The 24,051-nt window shown below is 37.4% G+C and overlaps 1 protein-coding gene across 1 annotated transcript in view; it reads left to right on the top strand.

Annotated features, from left to right (window-relative positions):
• CNTNAP2 (contactin associated protein-like 2) overlaps nucleotides 1–24,051 on the top strand; it is a 2,354,843-nt gene that overhangs the window by 772,212 nt on the left and 1,558,580 nt on the right. Inside the window, exon 4 of the mRNA XM_018046828.1 lies at nucleotides 12,724–12,917. Within this exon, the coding sequence (XP_017902317.1) occupies nucleotides 12,724–12,917 (194 nt within the window). The remainder of the gene's footprint in view (nucleotides 1–12,723; nucleotides 12,918–24,051) is intronic.

The raw sequence follows: 24,051 nt of genomic DNA, 5'->3' as shown, positions 1-24,051 counted from the left end.
TCATAAGTCCAGTCAACAAGCCAGTGGGTGCCTTCTCTTGGCTTGGATATGCCTCTTTTCCAAATTCCTTAAGTGGCAGAGGTCCCCTACCTTTGGGACACTAGGGACAAGTTTCACGCAGGACAGTTTATCCACAGACAATGGTGAGGGAGCAATGATTTAGGGATGATTCAAATACATCAGATTTAATGTGCACTTTACTCTTATTATTATTGCATCAGTTCCACCTCAAATCATCAGGCATTAGCATCTGGAGGTTGGGACCCTCTGGCCTATACAGTCTCCTATTACCCGCATCTCTAAGTCGGTAAACAGTTGTTTCAGTCTCTTTTCAGAGCAAGTTAGTCCTGGGTTAGTTTGGTTTTCAGCTCTGACCCAGGCTTCCTCTCAGTAACACACACAGGGACGTGCATTCACCAACACTCCCCAGGAGCCCAGTGTCCCTCTGTCTCTGTCCCCAGCCCCGACTCCAGCAGGAATTGGTTCTGGTCCTACTCACCGCTTTGCATTTTGGTTGCATTTCTTGTGCATGGAGAAGCTTATCGTACTTTTGATACTGGATATGTCTTTTCAATTTTCTTTTTATCTATCTTATCTAAAAATTCTGTGTGTTTAGAGCAGGAGGTCTCCCAGCCTGAACTCATAATGCTATCTGGCCTTCAAGCCTCCTTTTCAATTTATTCTTTTCATCTGATACATATTTCTCAACCAGTTATTAAAGGTAGTTCTAGCCTTAATTGAAGTCTTTTTCTACCTTTTTCTGTTAAATTAGAATTGAGGCGTGTAGTCTCCAGTGGTGTTATAGCCACCTGCTTAGGCATCAGGTTTATGCAAGAGCCATTTATAACTGGGAAGAAACTCCATGCCCTCTCTTGAACCACCCACACAGTTTCATGTTTTTGTTAGCTCTTCAGTTCAGTTCGTTGTTAGCTCTTAGAGGTACAAATTACAAAGAGGAAATGGCTATCACAGTTATAAGCTATCTCCGAGTTTACAGAGCTGATTTCATCCACTTCTCCAAGTTTTTTAATATAATTCTTTACTCAAGTAACCCCAGTGGGGGTGAGCATCCAGAATGCAAATGCTGAGTATCTTATAGTTCACACATACACACACACACATATCTGGAGGGAGAAAATATGTGTATTCAAGAGAGAAAAAAAAGGAGAGAGAGAGAGATGAAGGAGTGGAGGAAGATGGGGATAGAGGAAGGAAAAGGTAGGGCAGGAACAGCATCCCAGTGTTTAGGGAATGGCAGGAGTTCTGTATAAGGACACATCTTTCAAGTCACTGTAACAATTTATTAGTTACCTAATAGATAAATTGGCTCTATTATTTCTAGATGAAAGTTGTTCTTAAATCATCTTAGAATCTAAGAGTTTATGGCTGTTCACTGTCTTTGCATTCTTGTTCTCCTCTTTGACTTTCCACTTAGTTCCCTTGAGCCATCACTGTATCCACTAGGAAACACTTCTGTCCTCTTTCATATATTCTCCATAGTGTTTTTGGGGAACCCTTCTGCTCTCTTATATACCATTTCCTGAGGTTTTTGTCATGAAAGAGGTATCATTCTTAATCCTTAAATCGATAGAGGTTACACATTTCACAAGCCAAATGAACAAAGAAATCAACTTCCCCAAATTACATTGCGAGAGAGATCAAAGAGAAACAGAGAACTTGCCATTGATCTTTCCACCATGCTTCTCATGAAAGCGTGACATTTGCCCTCCCCGGGAGGTTGATCGCTGTTCTCTTCACATTTCCTTCAGGTGAGGAGTAAGTTTTAACTTATATTTTTACTGCTTTTAGACTTTTTCCTTCCTTAAAGTTGACCATAAATGCATTTCTTTTTTTTTTAACTTTTTATTTTTACTTTATTTTACTTTATAATACTGTATTAGTTTTGCCATACATTGACATGAATCCACCATGGGTGTACATGCGATCCCAAACATGCACCCCCCTCCCACCTCCCTCCCCACAACCTCCCTCTGGGTCATCCCCGTGCACCAGCCCCAAGCATGCTGTATCCTGCATCAGACATAGACTGGTGATTCGATTCTTACATGATAGTATACATGTTTCAATGCCATTCTCCCAAATCATCCTACCCTCTCCCTCTCCCTCTGAGTCCAAAAGTCCGCTATACGCATCTGTGTCTTTTTTGCTGTCTTGCATACAGGGTCATCATTGCCATCTTTCTAAATTCCATATATATGTGTTAGTATACTGTATTGGTGTTTTTCTTTCTGGCTTACTTCACTCTGTATAATCGGCTCCAGTTTCATCCATCTCATCAGAACTGATTCAAATGTATTCTTTCTAACGGCTGAGTAATACTCCATTGTGTATATGTACCACAGCTTTCTTATCCATTCATCTGCTGATGGACATCTAGGTTGTTTCCATGTCCTAGCTATTATAAACAGTGCTGCAATGAACATTGGGGTACACGTGTGTCTTTCAATTCTGGTTTCCTCAGTGTGTATGCCCAGCAGTGGGATTGCTGGGTCATAAGGTAGTTCTATTTGCAATTTTTTAAGGAATCTCCACACTGTTCTTCATAGTGGCTGTACTAGTTTGCATTCCCACCAACAGTGTAGGAGGGTTCCCTTTTCTCTACACCCTCTCCAGCATTTATTGCTTGCAGATTTTTGGATCGCAGACATTCTGACTGGTGTGAAGTGGTACCTCATTGTGGTTTTGATTTGCATTTCTCTAATAATGAGTGATGTTGACCATCTTTTCATGTGTTTGTTAGCCATCCGTATGTCTTCTTTGGAGAAATGTCTATTTAGTTCTTTGGCCCATTTTTTGAGTGGGTTGTTTATTTTTCTGGAATTGAGTTGCATAAGTTGCTTGTATATTTTTGAGATTAGTTGTTTGTCAGTTGTTTCATTTGCTATTATTTTGTCCCATTCAGAAGGCTGTCTTTTCACCTTGCTTATATTTTCTTTTGTTGTGCAGAAGCTTTTAATTTTCATTAGATCCCATTTGTTTATTTTTGCTTTTATTTCCAGAATTCTGGGAGGTGGATCATAGAGGATCCTGCTGTGATTTATGTTGGAGAGTGTTTTACCTATGTTCTCCTCTAGGAGTTTTATAGTTTCTGGTCTTACGTTTAGATCTTTACTCCATTTTGAGTTTATTTTTGTGTGCGGTGTTAGAAAGTGATCTAGTTTCATTCTTTTACAAGTGGTTGACCAGTTTTGCCAGCACCACTTGTTAAAGAGATTGCCTTTACTCCATTGTATATTCTTGCCTCCTTTGTCAAAGATAAGGTGTCCATATGTGTGTGGATTTATCTCTGGGCTTTCTATTTTGTTCCATTGATCTATATGTCTGTCTTTGTGCCAGTACCATACTCTCTTGATGACTGTGGCTTTGTAGTAGAGCCTGAAGTCAGGCAGGTTGATTCCTCCAGTTCCATTCTTCTTTCTCAAGATTGCTTTGGCTATTCGAGGTTTTTTGTATTTCCATATAAATCTTGAAATTATTTGTTCTAGTTCTGTGAAAAATGTGGCCGGTAGCTTGATAGGGATTGCATTGAATTTGTAAATTGCTTTGGGTAGTATACTCATTTTCACTATATTTATTCTTCCAATCCATGAACATGGTATATTTTTCCATCTATTAGTGTCCTCTTTGATTTCTTTCATCAGTGTTTTATAGTTTTCTATATATAGGTCTTTAGTTTCTTTAGGTAGATATATTCCTAAGTATTTTATTCTTTTCATTGCAATGGTGAATGGAATTGTTTCCTTAATTTCTTTTTCTACTTTCTCATTATTCGTGTATAGGAATGCAAGGGATTTCTGTGTGTTGATTTTATATCCTGCAACTTTACTATATTCATTGATTAGCTCTAGTAATTTTCTGGTGGAGTCTTTAGGGTTTTCTGTGCAGAGGATCATGTCATCTGCAAACAGTGAGAGTTTTACTTCTTCTTTTCCAATTGGATTCCTTTTATTTCTTTTTCTGCTCTTATTGCTGTAGCCAAAACTTCCAGAACTAAACAGAAAATTAACAAACAAATGCAAACTTTAAATGATACATTAGACCAGTTAGACCTAATTGATATCTGTAGGACATTTCACCCCAAAACAATGAATTTCACCTTTTTCTCAAGTGCTCATGGAACCTTCTCCAGGATAGATCACATCCTAGGCAATAAATCTAACCTCGATAAATTTAAAAAAATCGAAATCATTCCAACCATCTTTTCTGACCATAGTGCATTAAGATTAGATCTCAATTACAGAAGAAAAACTATTAAAAATTCCAACATATGGAGGTTGAACAACACACTTCTGAATAACCAACAAATCACAGAAGAAATCAAAAAAGAAATAAAAATATGCATAGAAACTAATGAAAATGAAAACACAACAACCCAAAACCTGTGGGACACTATAAAAGCAGTGCTAAGAGGAAAGTTCATAGCACTACAGGCATACCTCAAGAAACAAGAAAAAAGTCAAATAAATAACCTAACTCTACAACTAAAGCAACTAGAAAAGGAAGAAATGGAGAACCCCAGAGTTAGTAGAAGGAAAGAAATCTTAAAAATTAGAGCAGAAATAAATGCAAAAGAAACAAAAGAGACCATAGCAAAAATCAACAAAGCCAAAAGCTGGTTCTTTGAAAGGATAAATAAAATTGACAAACCATTAGCCCGAGTCATCAAGAAACAAAGAGAGAAAAATCAAATCAATAAAATTAGAAATGAAAATGGAGAGATCACAACAGACAACACAGAAATACAAAGGATCATAAGAGACTACTATCAGCAATTATATGCCAATAAAATGGACAACGTGGAAGAAATGGACAAATTCTTAGAAAAGTACAACTTTCCAAAACTGAACCAGGAGGAAATAGAAAATCTTAACAGACCCATCACAAGCACGGAAATTAAAACTGTAATCAGAAATCTTCCAGCAAACAAAAGCCCAGGTCCAGATGGCTTCACAATTGAATTCTACCAAAAATTTCGAGAACAGCTAACACCTATCCTACTCAAACTCTTCCAGAAAATTGCAGAGGAAGGTAAACTTCCAAACTCATTCTATGAGGCCACCATCACCCTAATACCAAAACCTGACAAAGATGTCACAAAAAAAGAAAACTACAGGCCAATATCACTGATGAACATAGATGCAAAAATTCTCAACAAAATTCTAGCAATCAGAATCCAACAACACATTAAAAAGATCATACACCATGACCAAGTGGGCTTTATCCCAGGGATGCAAGGATTCTTCAATATCTGCAAATCAATCAATGTAATTCACCACATTAACAAATTGAAAAATAAAAGCCATATGATTATCTCAATAGATGCAGAGAAGGTCTTTGACAAAATTCAACATCCATTTATGATAAAAACTCTCGAGAAAGCAGGAATAGAAGGAACATACCCCAACATAATAAAAGCTATATATGACAAACCCACAGCAAACATTATCCTCAATGGTGAAAAACTGAAAGCATTTCCCCCAAAGTCAGGAACAAGACAAGGGTGCCCACTTTCACCGCTACTATTCAACATAAATTCATTTCTTTAAGTAATGAGGTAAATGAGATTAAGTAGCTGTTAATTGCTTCTTTATTGAAAAATTGTAATGCAGCGAAAAAAAAAAAAAAAGGGTGAATTAAGAAAATTTATCCTGAAATGCACTTTGCAAAATTAGTTAGGGGAAACATTCTAAGCTACATCAGTCAAATGCACATATCTTTCTTATTTTACTCACAATAATAATTGCTTTTTTATTTCAATAATGAAATCATCCTGTTGCCTTTAGTAATGCATATATAGAAATTCACATGCAGCTGGGTATAGGATTTTTCCAAAGTTTGGAACTATCTAACAGATAAGGAAATATATTTATTATCTCTTGATGACTAGGTATACTGGTATCCCCCAAATTCATATATGAAAGTGAAAGTGTTAGTCGTTCAGTTGTGTCCAACTCTTTGTAACCCTATGGACTGAAGCCTGCCAGGTCCCTCTGTCCATAGAATCCTCTAGGCATGAATACTGGAGTGAGTATCCATTCTCTACTCATTCAACAATGGACTGGTTCCAAACTGGGGAAAGAGTATGTCAAAGCTGTATATTGTCATTCTGCTTATTTAACTTCTGTTCAGACTACATCAGGTGAAATGCCAGGCTGGATGAAGTACAAGCTGGAATCAAGATTTATGGGAGAAATATTAATAATGTCAGATATGCAGATGACACCACTCTTATAGAAGAAAGTGAAGAAGAACTCAAGAGCCTCTTGATGAGGAGAAAGAGGAGAGTGAAAAAGCTGGTTTAAAACTAAACATTCAAAAAACTAAGATCTTAGAATCTGATCCCATCACTTCATGGCAAATAGGTGAGGAAACAATGGAAACAGTGACAGACTTTATTTTCTTGGGCTCTAAAATCACTGCAGATGGTGACTGCAGCCATGAAATCAAAAGATGCTTGCTCCTTGGAAGAAAAGCTATGACAAACATAGTCAGCATATTAGAAAAGCAGAGACGTTACTTGGCCAACAAAGATCTGTCTAGTCTAAGCTATGGGTTTTCCAGTAGTCATGTATGGATGTGAGAGTTGGACTATAAAGATAGCTGAGCACTGAAGAATTGATTGTTTTGAACTGTGGTGTTGGAGAAGACTCCTGAGAGTCCCTTAGAATGTAAGGAGATCCAACCAGTCCATCCTAAAGGAAATCAGCCCTGAATATTCATTGGAAGGACTGATGCTGAAGCTGAAACTCCAATATTGATGTGAAGTACTGATTCATCAGAAAAGACCCTGATGCTGGGAAACATTGAAGGCAGGAGGAGAAGGGGAAGACAGAGGATGAGATGGTTGGATGGCATCACTGACTCAATGTGCATGAGTCTGAGTAAGCTCCGAGAGGTGGTGATGGACAGGGAAGGCTGATGTGCTGCAGTGCATGGGGTCACAAAGCTTCAGATATGACTGAACAACTGAGCTGAACTGAGCCATCCTCTTCTCCAAGGCATCTTCCCCACTCAAGGATCAAACCTGGGTCTCTTGCATTGCAGGCAAATTCTTTACTGTCTGAGCCACCAGAAAGACCCCAAAATTAATATATGGCTCTTCCAAAAAGAGAAAATTTTGCAGAATTCTTGTTAAAATCAACATATGGATGACATATGACTATTGGAAATGTTAGATACTACAAAAAGGAAGAAAGCATAGAAACAGCAAATGAAGTACAAAGCTGGGAAAACAAACTCCTATGCAGGTTATAAGGAAAGTGATTCCAAAAAATATTGCAGACTGGATTTCCCAGGATACAAATTATGAGTCAGAGAAGTGCAAATTTTGTAGGCAGTACCTTCAGGATGAAAACTGGGGTAAGGGAAGGGAAGGAAACAGAAATAGGCAGAGGCAGTAGTCAGCATGCGATGCAGTCTCCATGGAAGCTTCAACTTCCAATTTCTCAGGGAGCTCTGAGACCAGACTGTGGTGACTGTTTATACTTTTCCCCAGTTGGGACAATGGTATTGACCATTTCTAGCCTCTGGATTGGAGAAGGCAATGGCACCCCACTCCAGCACTCTTGCCTGGAAAATCCCATGGATGGAGGAGCCTGGTAGGCTGCAGTCCATGGGGTCACTAAGAGTCCGACATGACTGACTTCACTCTCACTTTTCACTTTCCTGCATTGGAGAAGGAAATGGCAACCCACTCCGGTGTTCTTGCCTGGAGAATCCCAGGGACAGGGGAGCCTGGTGGGCTGCTGTCTATGGGATCGCAGAGTCACACAAGACTGAAGTGACTTAGCAGCAGCAGCCCCTGGATAGCCCATTGTTACATCTGTATAACCCTAGGAAGGGGCATGACCTTGTGTAAAATGCCTCTTTTTTTAACCCAGGGAATGCCTGAGGGGAATCACAGCTACATTTGGTCTTCCAGCAGCAGTGTAAATATCTGAAAGAAGAAGTCCTCCAGTCATATATTAGAAGCAAAATGGCAAATCACAGCACCCATTGCAGAGGTGATATTTGGAGTAAACTTGCTGATCCTTGAAGGAGAAATAGTATTTTGAGGGAGGATCATAATAAGTTGAGGGAGGATTTGGAAAGGTATAGAGGGTGTGTTCCAGGTGAGTCTTTCGTTTGTGAAGGCGTGGATCATTTATTTCTGGAGGCAATGAGGATCAATTGAAAAATATTGAACTAGGATTAACTATGATTAGATCTGCCTTATAGAAACATCATTCTTGCACAAGTGTAGTTTGAATAAATAGGGGAATGAAGAATGAGAAGGTAGTTGGGAGGTGGTTATACACATATTCTATAGATAGCACACATGTAAGCTAAACACACACACGTTATGTAGATAGAGCATTGAAAAATGTTTGTGGAAGTAAAATTTAGACATAGTGAAATGCACAGATGTAAAACAGAAGTTGATTTTGAGCAGAGGTTAACACATTACAGCTCTCTGGCCAGCCTCCTATCTTTATTAATAAAATTGTATTGAATCACAGTCACTCTATTGTTTCTGGGTCTTCTGTGGCTGCTTCATGCTCCAGTAGCAGAGTTTAGTAGTTATAGAAGTAGCATGGTCTGCAAAGCCTAAAATACTCAGTGTTTAAACCTTAGAGAAAAAGTGTTGCAGACCCTTGATCTAGGGTTTACTACTTTCAAGTAATACTGTATCATTTCAGATGTAGTCAAAGAAACTCAGGACAGTACACTTTGTCCTTGCCTCCTATCCTTTGTGCTATTGTAATCATACATTTTATGTCTACATTTATTATAAGCCCTCTTATTCATTGTTACTATTTTTGTTCCAAGCAATTATCTTCTAAAGAAATTGCAAAAACATTAACAGACATGTCCTATTTACTGACATGTTTACCATTTTCACCATTTGTTTCTTCACGTGATTTCAGCATGGCCAGGTTTCCCTGAAGCTGAAAAATTTCCATCTCTTATATAACATGCTTATTGATGATGAATTTTCTCAGCATTTGTCCTAAGTATCCTTATGTTGCTTTCATGTTTGAAGGGTATTTTTGCTAGATGTATAATTTTACACTGACACTTTCTTTTTCTTTTCTTTTCATCATGTCATTTCTTCGTTCACTGGCTTGCACTGCGGTTGTTAAGATGTTATTGCCCTCTGAACACTTTTAAGATTTTCTCTTTAGCATGGTGTTTTAAGCAGTTATTTATGGTGTGCCTTGGTGTATTTTTCTTTGTATTTACTCTTCTTGGTCTTCAGTGAATTTCTCAGATATTTGGGCTTGTATTTTTCAACTATTATTTCCTCAAATGTATTTTTTTTTCCTACCTCAGTCTCTACCCTTTCTGCTTTTCATACTCCATTTGCATGATTGTTCAGTTCAGTTCAGTCGCTCAGTCGTGTTCGACTCTTTGTGACCCCATGAGTTGCAGCACACCAGGCCTCCCTGTCCATCACCAACTCCCGGAGTTCACTCAGACTCACGTCCATCAAGTCGGTGATGTCATTCAGCCATCTCATCCTCTGTCGTCCCCTTCTCCTCCTGCCCCCAATCCCTCCCAGCATCAGGATCTTTTCCAATGAGTCAGCTCTTCGCATGAGGTGGCCAAAGTACTGGAACTTCAGCTTTAGTATCATTCCTTCCAAAGAACACCCAGGGCTGATCTCCTTCAGAATGGACTGGTTGGATCTCCTTGCAGTCCAAGGGACTCTCAAGAGTCTTCTCCAACACCACAGTTCAAACACATAAATTCTTCGGCGCTCAGCTTTCTTCACAGTCCAACTCTCACATCCATACATGACCACTGGAAAAACTATAGCCTTGACTAGACGGACATCTGTTGGCAAAGTAATGTCTCTGGTTTTGAATATGCTATCTAGATTGGTCATAACTTTTCTTTCAAGGAGTAAGCGTCTTTTAATTTCATGGCTGCAGTAACCATCTGCAGTGATTCTGGAGCCCCCCAGAATAAAGTCTGACACTGTTTCCACTGTTTCCTTTCTATTTCCCATGAAGTGATGGTTAAGACATTTAATGTTATCCTACAGGTTACTGGACTACAGGTTCATTATTAAGCCATATTACCCAGTGTGAGGTTAGGCCTGAATGGTTTATCTGACCCTGTATTTGAGGACACTACTATTTTCTTCTCAGTTTGGTGGTACTAGTGGTCAAGAACCTGCCAGGGCAGGGGCATAGAGAGACGCGGGTTTGATCCCTGGGTTGGGAAGATCCCCTGGAGAAGGAAATTACAACTCACTACAGTATTCTTGCCTGGAGAATCCCATGGCGATGGGAGCCTGGTAGTCTTTAGTCCATGGGGGTGCAAAGAGTCAAACTGGACTGAAGGGAGTTAGCATGCACTATTTTCTTCTCAGTTTCTAATCTGCTTTTAAGCTCATCTAGTAAATGTTTTATTTCAGATATAATTTCTAGTCCAAAAACACCCATGTTGTTTTCCTTTGCTGTTTCTTTTCTCCATTAAATTTTCATACTTGTTTCTTCAACATTTATACATTCTTGTTCAAGTAACACAACTAATTTATAATCTATATTGTAAAGTTGTGCTCTGTTAATGTAATCATCTGTGTCTATTACCAGTGACTGACTTTTCTCTGGTTATGAGTCATATTTTACTGCTTATCCAAATATCTAATTTTTTTTAAGTTTTTACTGGACATTATGGATTCTCTGTTGTTGAGTCTGTTTCATATTTTCATGGAAGTCTCATGAAAAAATAAACTTCCACGGTCTCCCATAATGGAGTGTTGAGTTTCATTTAACCAAGGGGTTAATTCAGTTGTGGATCAGAATGATCTTTTTTCAGACTTGTTATCAACCTTTTTTCAGATATGTTCTCAGAAGGATTGGCTTCTCTGGTGGTTCAGATGGTAAAGCGTCTGCCTACAATGCAGGATACCTGGGTTTGATCCCTGGTTCAGGAAAATGCTCTGGAGAAGGAAATGGCAACCCACTCTAGTACTCTTGCCTGGAAAATCCCATGGACAGAGGAGCCTGGTAGTCTACAGTCCATGGTATCACAAAGAGTCAGACATGACGGAGCGACTTCACTCACTCACTCACTCAGAGTAGGATAAGAATCAGAATCCTTATTTTAGGATAAAATTATTCTACTCTCCTTCTGAGATCTCTGTTGAATGCCTAGGGTTGCTCGAGTTCTCTCAATCTTGTCCAGTCTGAAATCGAATTCTACTCCCAGGACTGTGCATCTTCTGGCTGTTATTCATTTCAGATCTCACTTCGCTTTGTCTTGTTGAGTCTTAGTCTGCAAACACACAGCCTAGCATTTGTCCAAAGTCTGAACTGAAGATATTCACTGGTGACCCACTGGACATTCCCAAAGCTTCTTCTCTGCACAGCTGCCCCTTCCCTGGTACTCTGTCCTACAAATTCTGGATTCCTCGAGAGCTTTGATTCTGCTGTGCCTTCAACTTGGTGATGCTGTTGTGTCTGTTCAGAATATTCTTTTACACCATGGTCTGGAAAGTGGACCATGCAGAAAGCCAGGAAGCTGGCAGGGCTCACCTCTGTTTATCATATCTCATGAATCAGAGTCCAGTACAGTGTATTGTCTAATCTCTTAAAAGTATAACCCTATGCATTTTGTTGGATTTGTAATTCTTTGTGGTGGGAGAACTGTTCCATCATAGTTGAGAACAGAAATAAGCCCTGTAAATATCATTATATAAGTGATATATCAATGATGATTTGCAAAATGATCTTTATTAGCATAGATTTCATAAAATAAATTATTTTATTGTCAGCTTTTAAATTCTTTATTTGAAAAGTGAGGCATATGTTCTCATATACTGTACACTGGATAACTCATTGAATATTTTCCTATTATTTACTACCGTTAGTAATCAAACTCACTCAAAAATTTATATTGCTTCTTAGAACTAAGCATCATGGCATATTTTCTGTAGTCTATTTATTTGGAATCATGGTTGTTTCACATAGTGTTATAAATTAGGAGTCTTTTTTGTTCTATGTTAGTGCTGTTTCTCTAATGGATATTTTCACATTCTTACTCTTTGCCAGTCGTTTACTTTATTTTACCAAAAGAAGCTTCACTTCATTTAGTGACTCTATTATTTTCCTAGAAATGTGTTCATCTAGAGTCATTGGTTGTATAGCTCTTAAGTGTTAGTGAACATTTTGACTAATTTACTATATATCTTAGGTCTCAGGAGTTGATGTAAGATGAGGCCTCCTCTTGAGAGCTAGTAGTGTTCTTTCAACTCTGAACTTTGTAAAGTAAATATATATTTTAGAGTGTGTATAGTTGCATTTTGTTTCATTTATGATCTACTTAAAAATAAATCCTTACATGAGGAAATGCTAGATTGCTACATATCTTTTTCTAGTGATTTTTAATTGAATAATTCACGGTAAATTGATCAAGCCTCAGACAGTTAGAGTTTGACATGTACTAATAAGATCTAATTGAGGAATTATGAAGACATTTGCGCAGGAGAAAATGAGCGCATAATTACACCATAAAGAGGTCAGAGTGTCAATGTTACCCTGCTAGAAGAATATTAGTTGAAATCCCTGTGGCATCTATAAAGGACACTTGATAATGTATCTGTGAAATATAGTACTTCCAACACCAATTAAAAGATGTAGAATGATCTATTGCCAATTGTAGAAGTTCAACATTAAATACCTATTTCCCTCCTCTTGTGTCTACCTTATTCAGGTGCTGGGGGATGGTCTCCATCAGACAGTGACCATTATCAGTGGCTTCAGGTTAACTTTGGCAACCGGAAGCAGATCAGTGCCATAGCAACTCAAGGAAGATACAGCAGCTCAGACTGGGTGACCCAATATCGCATGCTCTACAGTGACACTGGGAGAAACTGGAAACCCTACCATCAAGATGGGAACATCTGGGTGAGTCACTGTCAGAAAAAGACACAGAACTGAGTTTGCAGATATTTGAAAATGGTAGTGGATTCTGGTGTGTTCTTTGGCTGAGGAGTAGCTATCTGACTCCTCCCATCCCTGGTACAGTCTGGGGAAGGGCTTGGGAGTGAAGTGATTGGAGACTGATCTTGCTATTTTTGTTTCCATGTGTGTGTGTCCTCTGGTACTTGCTGAGAGAGAAAAGAAATGTGAGCAAAGCAAAAGAAGATGGTAAAATGAAACCAAACCCAGTATGCCCTACCCTGCTCCACCCCAAGCCTTTCCTTAGTGATGAAAACCCCTTATCTTGCAAAGCCAATGCAATGGGTGTCTCCTTCCCCAACCTCTGGTGTGATTCACAGACAATAAGACCACCCAATAAAACTGGGTTGAAACCTGAAAAAAAAAATTAGGTAAATAATTGATTAATGATAGAACACTAGAATTCTTTAAGCACAATGTTTCAAGTAACTGTATTTTAGTTTGTAGCACAGAACTGCAGTGGAACAAATTATTGAAATTCTGAACTGAGAATTAAGTAAATAGAAGGAAAAAAACAAAAAAACTCTTACTTGCCTCTGTCAACTGAAAAAGATTCGCAACTTGAGAGCTGTGAGTTAAGTTTTATTTGGGGCAAAATGGGGCTCCAGCCTGGGACGCAGCACCTCAGATAGCTCTGAGAGACTGCTCCAAAGAGACACTGGAGAAAGGTCAAATAGATTTTGGTGAACAGGGAGTTCAACACAATTAAGTGCTCATTTTACGAAAGGTTTTCTGCTAGTTTCAAGGAGCCGATGTCATCGTGAAAGTCCGTAGCTACTGACTATATGTATGAAGAGGACAATAAGGTAGAAAAATAGTTTTAAAGAAAAAGCAAATAGACCAGCCATAGCTTTGGAGTATGTTAGACACCATAATGAGCATCCCCTTCTCAATTTTAAATATTTTAAAATATTACTAGTCCTCACTCTAAGGTGTGTGCACTTGTCTGCATTTATGTATTAAAAACCACCAAGAGGCTGTTTATTCATACATTCTTATTGGTTGAAGAATGTTTCTTTAGGCTACAGTTTCTATCCAAGGCTTAGGGCAATGACTCTCAGTCTGGGCTACCCTTTTGAGTTGCCTGAGAAGAATTTAAAGTATATGAATGCCAGGCCCACCCAGGCAAATTAAATTAGAATCATGTAAGTAGTATTTTATATTAATGACTCTGATATTTTTTAGGAACAGAGATCTTCTATTTGAGTAAAATATTGAAATTATAAAGAAATAATTTAGATGAGTAGGAACAGTAATATAGCAAAGAAAATACTCATAATGGTAGTTTAAACCCTTATTACAGTTCTGTAGGCATTTTATCATTATTTTTTTATTCTGAGAAAAAAGGTAGCATAATCCATTTACTCTTAAAACCATATTAATTAAATTGGAAAGTTGTGTGTATTCAATCAAATATTCACAACATATAAATTAATTATATATGTTATAAAATACTAAATTTTAAGGGATCTATTTTATTTTTTTTAAGGCAGTCATAACCAAAATTAAGTAAAGCCATCAATAAGAAACAAAAAGGATGGGGTGGGAGGAGGAGGAGGAATGGGAGGAATTTGTTTTTAATTTATATATTAGACAGAATGCTTGGGATTTTTGACCTGATCAGGGCTCACTCCCAGAAAGGTGATATCTTAAAACTCTTCAGTAATTTTTGTGAGCAGGCAGAGTCTAGTGCTCTGAACTTTAGTAGCTGGTCATTTCCACAGCAGTTGTCCATGATTATAACTGTCATGTGAAATAAGGATATAATACTCTGATAATAAATAGTACATATGCCAGAGTAGTCCTTTAGAAATAAGTTCTATTAAGCCTTTATTGCATGGCAAGAACATTTGTATATTGGGATGTGTAAATTGTCGGAAGCAAGTAAGGAGGAAAATTTCTCTTCGTGGAAAGTCTTCATCTCACAATTAAGCTAAGTATCAGGCATAATTTATATTTTTAAAAAAGTGGTTTTCAACCCTGGATACACAATGGAATAACCTATAAAGCTTTAAAACATGGATGTTTGGGTCTCATTTCCAGAGATTTGAAATTGGATGGTCTAAGATGAAACCTAGGCATTGAGATTTTAAAGCTCCCCCAGTCATTCTAATGTATAGTTAGCACTGAGAACCCTATTGTAGATTGGTTTTCAGCCTGTAGGTAAGATGGGCATGAAGTCTTTCCTATAGCTCAAATGGTAAAGAATCTGCCTGTAATGCAGGAGACCCAGGTTCAGTCCCTGGGTTGAGAAGATCCTCTGGAGAAGGGAATGGCGATCCACTCTAGTATTCTTGTCTGGAGACTCCCATGGACAGAGGAGCCAGGCGGGCTACAGTCGGTGGGATCGCAAGAGTCTGAGTGACTAACACCACTACTACCAAGTGCGCGTGGAGGAGGTCTATTGTGCAAAACAATGGTAGAGCAGAAAATTAGAAAGGGCCTTCCTAAAAGTTGAGCAGAAAGAGAGAGATACTGGCCAGATGCCTACACAAACAGCAGACCAACTAACTGGCGGTAGACAAGTAAGGCTCAGATCACAGGCTCTTCCAGGAGAGCAATCATTATTTTCTGTCTAAAATGCAGTTATTTGAAGAGCTGCAGTCAGACTCCAAACTATCTTTCAGATTTCTGTTTCTGTAAAGTTTTCATTCCAAAATTGAGAGACTGTTAAATCCTCTCCTATCATAATGGACTAGTTAAGTTTAGTTCAGTTCAGTCACTCAGTTGCGTCTGACTCTTTGCACCTCCATGGACTGCAGCACAGCAGGCTTCCCTGTCCATCACCACTCCCAGAACTTGCTCAAACTCATGTCCATTTGGCAGGTGATGCCATCCAACCATCTCATCCTCTGTCATTCCCTTCTCCTACCGCCTTCAATCTTTCCCAGCATCAGGGTCCTTTCAAATGTGTCAGTTCTTCACATCAGGTGGCCAAAGTATTGGAGTCTAATCTTCATCAGTTGTTCCAATGAATATTTAGGACTGATTTCCTTTAGGATTGACTGGTTGGATCTCCTTGCAGTCCAAGGGACTCTCAAGAGTTTTCTCCAACACCACAATTCAAAAGCATCAATTCTTGGGTGCTCAGCTTTCTTTATAGTCCAACTCTCACATCCATACATGGCTACTGGAAAAACCATATCTTTGACTAGACAGATCTTTTTTGGCAGGGTAATGTCTCTGCTTTTTAAAAAAAAATTAAATTTATTTATTTTAATTGGTGGCTAATTACTTTATAATATTGTATTGGTAATATGCTGTATAGATTGGTCATAGCTTTTCTTCCAAGGAGCAAGCATCTTTTGATTTCGTGGCTGCAGTCACCATCTGCAGTGACTTTGGAGCCCGAGAAAATAAAATCTGTCACTGTTTCCATTGTTTCCCATCTATTTGCCATGAAGTGATAGTGACCAGACAGTATATTAAAAAGCAGAGACATTACTTTCCCAACAAAGGTCCGTCTAATCAAAGCTATGGTTTTTCCAGTAGTCATGCATGGATGTGAGAGTTGGACTATAAAGAATGCTGAGTGCTGAAGAACTGATGCTTTTGAACTGTGGTGTTGGAGAAGACTCTTGAGAGTCGCTTGGACTGCAAGGAGATCCAACCAGTCAATCCTAAAGGAGATCAGTCCTGACTGTTTATTGGAAGGACTGATGTTGAAGCTGAAACTCCAATACTTTGGTCACCTGATACAAAGAACTGACTTATTTGAAAAGACCCTTGATGCTGAGAAAGACTGAAGAAAGGAGGGGAAGGGGACAACAGAGGATGAGATGGTTGGATGGCGTCACCGACTCAATGGGCATGAGTTTGAGTAAACTCCAGGAGTTGGTGATGGACACAGAGGTCTGTTGTCCTGCAGTCCATGGGGTCACAAAGAGTTGGACATGACTGAGCAACTGAATTGAACTGAATTGATAGGACCAGATGCCATGATCTTAGTTTTCTGAATGTTGAGGTTTAAGCCAGCTTTTTCACTCTCTCACTTTCATCAAGAGGCTCTTTAGTTCTTCACTTTCTGCCATAAGGGTGGTGCCCTCCGCATATCTGAGGTTATTGATAATTCTCCCAACAATCTTGATTCCAGCTTGTGCTTCATCCATCCTGGCATTTCACATGATGTAATCTGCATATGAGTTAAATAAGCAGAGTGACAATATACAGCCTTGACGAACTCCTTTCCCAATTTGGGACCAGTCTATTGTTTCATGTCCAGTTCTAACTGCTACTTCCTGACCTGCATACAGATTTCTCAGGAGGCATGTCAGGTGGTCTGGTTTCCCATCTCTTGATGAATTTTCCATAGTTTGTTGTGATCCACACAAAGACTTTGACAAAATCAATAAAACAGAAGTAGATGTTTTTCTGGAACTCTCTTGCTTTTTTGATAATCCAACAGATGTTGGCAATTTGATCTCTGGTTCCTCTGCTTTTTCTAAATCCAGCTTGAACATCTGAAAGTTCATGATTCACATAGTCTTTAGCCTAACTTGGATAATTTTGTGCATTACTTTCCTAGGGGATGAGATGAATGCAACTGTGTAGTAGTTTGAGCATTATTTGGCATTGCTTTTCTTTGGGATTGGAATGAAAACTGACCTTTTCCAGTCCTGTGGCCACTGCTGAGTTTTCCAAATTTGATGGCATATTCAGTGCAGCACTTTCACAGCATCATCTTTTAGGATTTGAAAAAGCTCAACTGGACTTCCATCACTTCCACTAGCTTTGTTCATAGTGATGCTTATGATTCTCTCAGACAGTTTACAAAGATGGCTGCCCTAAATATGTCTGCTCTAATGATGGCTGCTTATAAAGATGGGTGCTTATAAAGATGGATACCTCATTTACCAGGTAATGGGCAGTAAGTGTGTGCTTAGTCACTCAGTCATGTCCGACTCTTTGTGGCCCCATGTACTGTAGCCTACCAGGCTCCACTGTCCATGGAATTTTCCAGGCAAGAATACTGGAGCTGATTGCCATTTCCTGCTCCAGGGAATCTTCCCGACCTAAGGATTGAACCTATGTCTCTTCTGTCTCCAGCATTTGCACATATAGCACCATCTGGGAAACCCACTTAGCATTAAGGGAGGGTCTCATTTTGGCCAAATACAGAGACACGAGTTCAAACAACTAAGAAGGGTGACATTTTCCAGCATGACTTGTACTTTTCTGATTTATATAAAATGCCAGAGGTTGAGTCAGGGAGACAAGGTCATTCAGTGAAAATATCACAAATTGTGAGGGTAAGCTGTTAATACATCTACACAGAAGACTCAATTTTTTCAGATGGTGTAAAGGGTGTATTTCTATAGTTTTTGGCTTTTTTGATGTTTATGTTTGTTGCTTCCTTTCAAATCATGTACTTCTCATTAAAATGAAGAACATGATAAGCAATGAATGATTATTTCTAGATAAAACTATGGCGAGTTAATTATAAAATTTTATAAATCAAAACAAATTTGAGACACAAGCTAAATGTTGCAAAATATACTTAAATGCCAATGAACCTGCAATAAAGTTTACATTACTTTAATAATCTATGATAGGGAATTCCTGGATGGCCCAGTGTTTAGGACTCCACTTCACATGCAGGGGGCCCCTGGTTTGGTCCCTGATTGAGGGGCTAAAATCCCACAGGAATCGAAGCGTGGCCAATAAAACCCAAAAAATCTTTGAAGAAATGTTTTATTCCTTGCTAGTGTGAAAAATAGTTCATTGCTTTGGTGTTTTATAAAAGAGATAAAATTCATTGTTTCTTAAAAGTTCTTGAGTACTTTTGAACTTATGTCTTAAAATGCATTAAGTAATTAAAGTTTAGCACTTACAGACCTCAACCAAAAATATACTTGACTTAAATTTATTACCAGGTGAGCCACAAAGGGAAGCCCAGGAATTACTGGATTGTGTAGCCTATCCCTTCTCCAGGGGATCTTCCCAACTCAGAAATTGAACCAGGGTCTCCTGCATTGCAGGCAGATTCTTTACCAACTGAGCTATCAGGGAAACCTTAAATCTATTAAAAATTGTAATTAGATATCTCCTTTAATCTAACTGTTAAACATAATGTATACTGCAATTAAAAGAGATTTCTCACATAGATAAGATTGGATTTTTTTAATAGACAACACCTTATCTGATGTAAAGTTTTAGAGTAAAAAGATTTTAAAATTGATGAAGTTCTAAGGTTACTTTAACTATCCTTTCAAAAAAGAAAAATTGGTTGCCTGAGGAGAATGCAGTGTAATGTCCATTCAACCAGTTTAGTATTGTTTTTAACAAATGTCAATGGTTATTCTTTCTATGGTTGCAGAAACAGACAACCATGACCAATTTTGTTATATTTTTGTTAAATGCCCATATGGAGATTCAGAATTATTTTATGACCATTGGATGATAATGTTAAAATAAGAAGGGTCATGCAAACAAGAAATTACAACAGTCTCACAAGATTTTAAAGTCATCAATCTCATACTGTGTAATGAGAATGATTCTTAAAGAGACTTCTGAAGAAGAGTTTATCTGAATATTAAATACTCAGATATGTGAGTTGCTATTAAATAAATGTGCTAAACTAGTCAAGCCTTCTTATTCCTCTTTGATGATACTAAAGCTTTATAGAATCCTTTACACTTTATCGACAATGTCATTTCCTTTTATTTAGAATTTCTTTTCCAATATAAAGGGAAAATATGTTCTGGTTGGTAAAATTGCCAAAGAAAAATTTTCCATTTACATATTCTACAAACTCTAATTTGCATACTTTCCAAGGTATTTTCAGATTTCCTCTGTACAATCTGTTAGAGAGAAAGGAAGGATATTCTATATAAGCATTTCTTATCAAAAGTCCATTAAACATTACATTCAGTAAGAAATTCCAGCAGGTCTTTCTAAGAAGCTGCATTTAGTTTTGCTTAGGAAATTCTATTACCAGCTTTGAATGTAGATATTTGGGGCCAAAATAGGAAATTGGAGTATTAATATTGAATACTTTCTTTACATACTATTACTGTTTTGCAGGATAGTAACATATTACAAATTGACTTGTAAACAGTTTTCTCTCTTAAAAAATGTTTTTTAATGGTTAGAAGATGCTTGTATATTCCTAATTATTTTTTAAGATAGTTTTTGACCTCTTTTGTTAATAGTATCAGACTAGGATCAGTAATCACTGAATATATTAAATGGAAAGTCTCATAGAACAGAAATGTTTTATATTTAAATTGCATGGTTAAATACTTATCAAGGATACAGGAATATGTAAGTTTGTATTCTCTAAGCAATATTAAGTAGAGTATTAATTTTATAGATGTGTTAAAAACTCAGATCTCTATGTTCTTACATACTTTCCATATATATATGTGTATATATATACACAGACACACAAAACTTAATTGTTTCTAATAACTTTAAAATATTTTAAAAAATCTGAAAAGTAAGTAGTAGTTAGCAGACTGATTTAGTAAATTCTTTGATTTTATGAATATCAAGTCAATGGTTGGCACATGCATTCTCTACTTTTTTTTATAAAATCAAATAGCACATCAGCCAAGATTTGCATAACAAAAATTTCCTAAAATATCCTTCTTGATCAGCCTATGTGTTTGAAAAGAGAAAACCAAGATATGGATTCCAAAGTTCTGAATTCAAGTATATAGGTTCATTTATTTGGTTTTATAAAATTGCAGAAGTCCCTTGTGCCTCAGATTTCTTCTCTGAGAAATAGGAATGATGTCTTTTAATATTTAAGTGAATTATTTAAGGGAATATTTAAGTGGAATTATGTAAGAAATTTTGCAAACTATAAGGATTTAGAAATGTGTTATCGATTGCCAGTCTTAGGAGCATTTTCCAAAACTAGTGTAGTATTTGTATTCAGTGACAGTAGTCTATTATAATTTCCAGATTTTTTAGGCTCCCTCTCTCCTTTCCAAATCCAGTTGACCCATTTACTCTTATTCAAGATTTATAATGTCTGACAATATTTTTGATGAAAATATTATGACGAGGTAGGAAGTATAATGTGGGCAAATCTCTGGCATGTTTTCCAGTTCATAAGTAGAGTGGCCATTGCCGGGGCAGGGCAGGCTTGTGAGGCACGGCTAACAGACCTCGCTCCAAGCCAAGTGCCCTGGCAGTGCTTGTAACAAATTATTTGTTTCCATAACAATGGCCATGGGTCCAATGAGCCATGTAAGGGGATATTGTTTAAAAACAAATGGATTATTCTGTTCTATCTTTTCAACCATTTGTTGTAGTGGTTACACAAGTTTTCCAAATCATTTAAAAATCTGTTCCAAATACAAATGTAAAACATAACTGTTTTACAATTTAATAGTGTACTTAAATTCTTTCCAAAAAATCTAGAATTTTTCCTGCATATGACACTGAGGAAGACAACCATCCTCATCACTTGTTTCTATCTCATCCATCAGATAGAATTAATAACAGCCTCTTCTTCATTTAGGACACTAATGGAATTTTTTTCACCAATGGGTAGGAATTTCTCTTGCTTATTTATGTACACACATGCATTGTTGCTGCAATCAGCCACTTGGGGAAATGAACCAGGTGGATATATTCAAAATAATATTATAAATAGTTTATTGAGAAATAAAACATACCAGAGTAATCTGCATTAAACCATTTCTGAAATGACCCTTGAAATAAATAGGGTAAGACATTTTTAGGAATTGTATGGAAGAAAATAATTTCCAAGGTGAGTTTGCAATAGGCTTCTTATTTCTGTGAAACAGATTTTTCTGCTTACACCCCTCTTAGGATGGGTGACATTTTTAAAGTCTCATGAATTTTAATAAGTTGAGTAGATATTCCAGATCCTTTTGCATATACTATAAATGCCTCCACTAGTGAATTTTGATCACCTTTCTAAATACACATTTGTACCATGTGTGTTTTAAGAGGTTATGAGATTTTGTATTGTGTCAATTTGTGAGTCCCTCACTAGTCTACACATATGTAGAACCATTATAATTGACATGGTTATATGTTTAATCCCCTCCCCCCAAATTTAGAAGATAAAAATACTATGTTATTAATAATAGTGAATAGATTATTGCCATACAACTGTTAGGAAAAGGAAAATGCTATAATCTTATACATTTTCTTACAGGCAATGAAATAACCATATATAATCCTTTACCATCTAGTATTTTTCTTGTATGAGATGAAACAGAATATATGTAATCATTGTTGTAATTTTTTAACGTGTGTTTGATTTCTTCGAGAACTCTCTGAAGGAAGAAATGTTCTCGTTAAGCATAAGGACATTTTCAGGTGCTTTATTTTACTCTGGACTGAGATAATGGAAATGCTAATACTTCCTTATCAGATCAAGCCTGGAGTTAGATGACATGAAGCTAAATGACTCCAGGTGAATGCAGATTTATATAACATATTGATAGGCACCTACAAATATTTTGAATAAATATCAATTCCTTCATGTAAGAAGCATGTCTCTGCTCAAGAGGTAACTTAGTGGATTAGAGAGGAACACTGGGATGGGCTTCCCAGGTGGTAGAGTAGTAAAGAATCCATCTGCCAATGCAGGAACTGCAGGAGACCTAGGTTTGATCCCTGGGTCTGGAAGATCCCTTGGAGGAGGAAATGGCAACTAACTCCAGGATTCTTGCCTTTGAAATTCCATGGACAGAGGAGCCTGGTGGTCTGTAGTCAGTGGCGTTGCAAAGGAGTCGGATACACTGAGCTCATGCACTCACATGTGCACACACCCACACACACACCCACACACACCCAGGAAACCTACATCGGGGAACTGAGAGCACAGGAAAACATGCTGCTTATGTGGCTACAGGCCCCCAAAAGGCAGTGAAAATAATAGCTCAATGGTACATTCTGGAATCAGACCACCCAGGCAAGGCATCATAGCTTTATTACATAGATTTGTGTCACATTGGGCAGATTCCTTAAACTTTCTCTGCCTAAATTTCCTCATCTGTAAAATGACTAGTGACAGTACCTTCTTCACTTACCTCAGTAGCACCTACCTCTATGCCTGTCTGTATTAAATTGATAATCCATATGTAGAGCTTAAAACAATAACTGGCTCATGTTAACCCCTTAATTATTAAATTTTATGGATTTGTGACTCATAGATATATCACCATAGTATTTTATATTAGATTCGTCCTTGAAATTTCAAAAGAGCCTGTTACTTGTACCTCACAACAGCTTTTCTCTATTCACATATTGGCATGTATATTATATTATGTCATGCATCTCAACCTGAAATAACTAATAACTCATTTTTAAGTATAACTGAGCGTGTGAATTTATGCCATTTGAATCATGATCCTATTGCCATGTGGAGCCCCGTTCATTGCAGTACAAATTGTGTCTGGACAGATCTTTCACATGTTTGTATTAAACTTCAGTGAAAATATGACAGTAATGCTTCCCTTTAGTTTAAAAATTCACTTTTATTAACTTTGGAAGTCAAGGAAAATATTTAACCTATTTTGACTACAGTCCTCCTTCATATCCTCTTAGGCTAATTGAAAATTGTAAAGATAAGCAGACTCCAAAACAGACTTATGAATATTGGCTGACACAGTCTGCTGATTATCTATGGAGTTAGAGAGCCCACATAAAGTGTGCAAGCCAGATATGCCAAGATTTCTCTGCAGCAGCATCACCTGGGAATGTGTTAGAAAGGCAGAATCTCAGGAACTCATCACAAATCTTTCAAATCAAAATCTACAGCTTAAAAATATACACTTAAGAGTATGGGATTAACAGATGCACACCGCCGTATCTATTCATAAAATAGATAAAACCATAAGAATTTATAGGAAGTTATATTCAATAGCTTGTAATAACCTATAATGTAAAATAATTGAAACAAAAGTATATATGTGTATACATATATATATCCAAATCACTTTGCTGTACACCTGAAACTAACACAATATTGTACATAAACTATACTTCAGTTAAAAAAGAAAATCCACAAGTGATTCATGTACATACTAAAGATAGTGCTGTTTTCAGTATTTGAGGAGCTCTCATGAGAAAGAGGAATTAGCATTGAACCTGG

Source organism: Capra hircus, chromosome 4, assembly GCF_001704415.2.
Source record: "Capra hircus breed San Clemente chromosome 4, ASM170441v1, whole genome shotgun sequence".
NCBI classification, from domain to species: Eukaryota; Metazoa; Chordata; class Mammalia; order Artiodactyla; family Bovidae; genus Capra; species Capra hircus.
The sequence above is the reverse complement of the archived record's forward strand: the minus strand, read 5'-3'. Positions and strand labels throughout refer to the sequence as shown.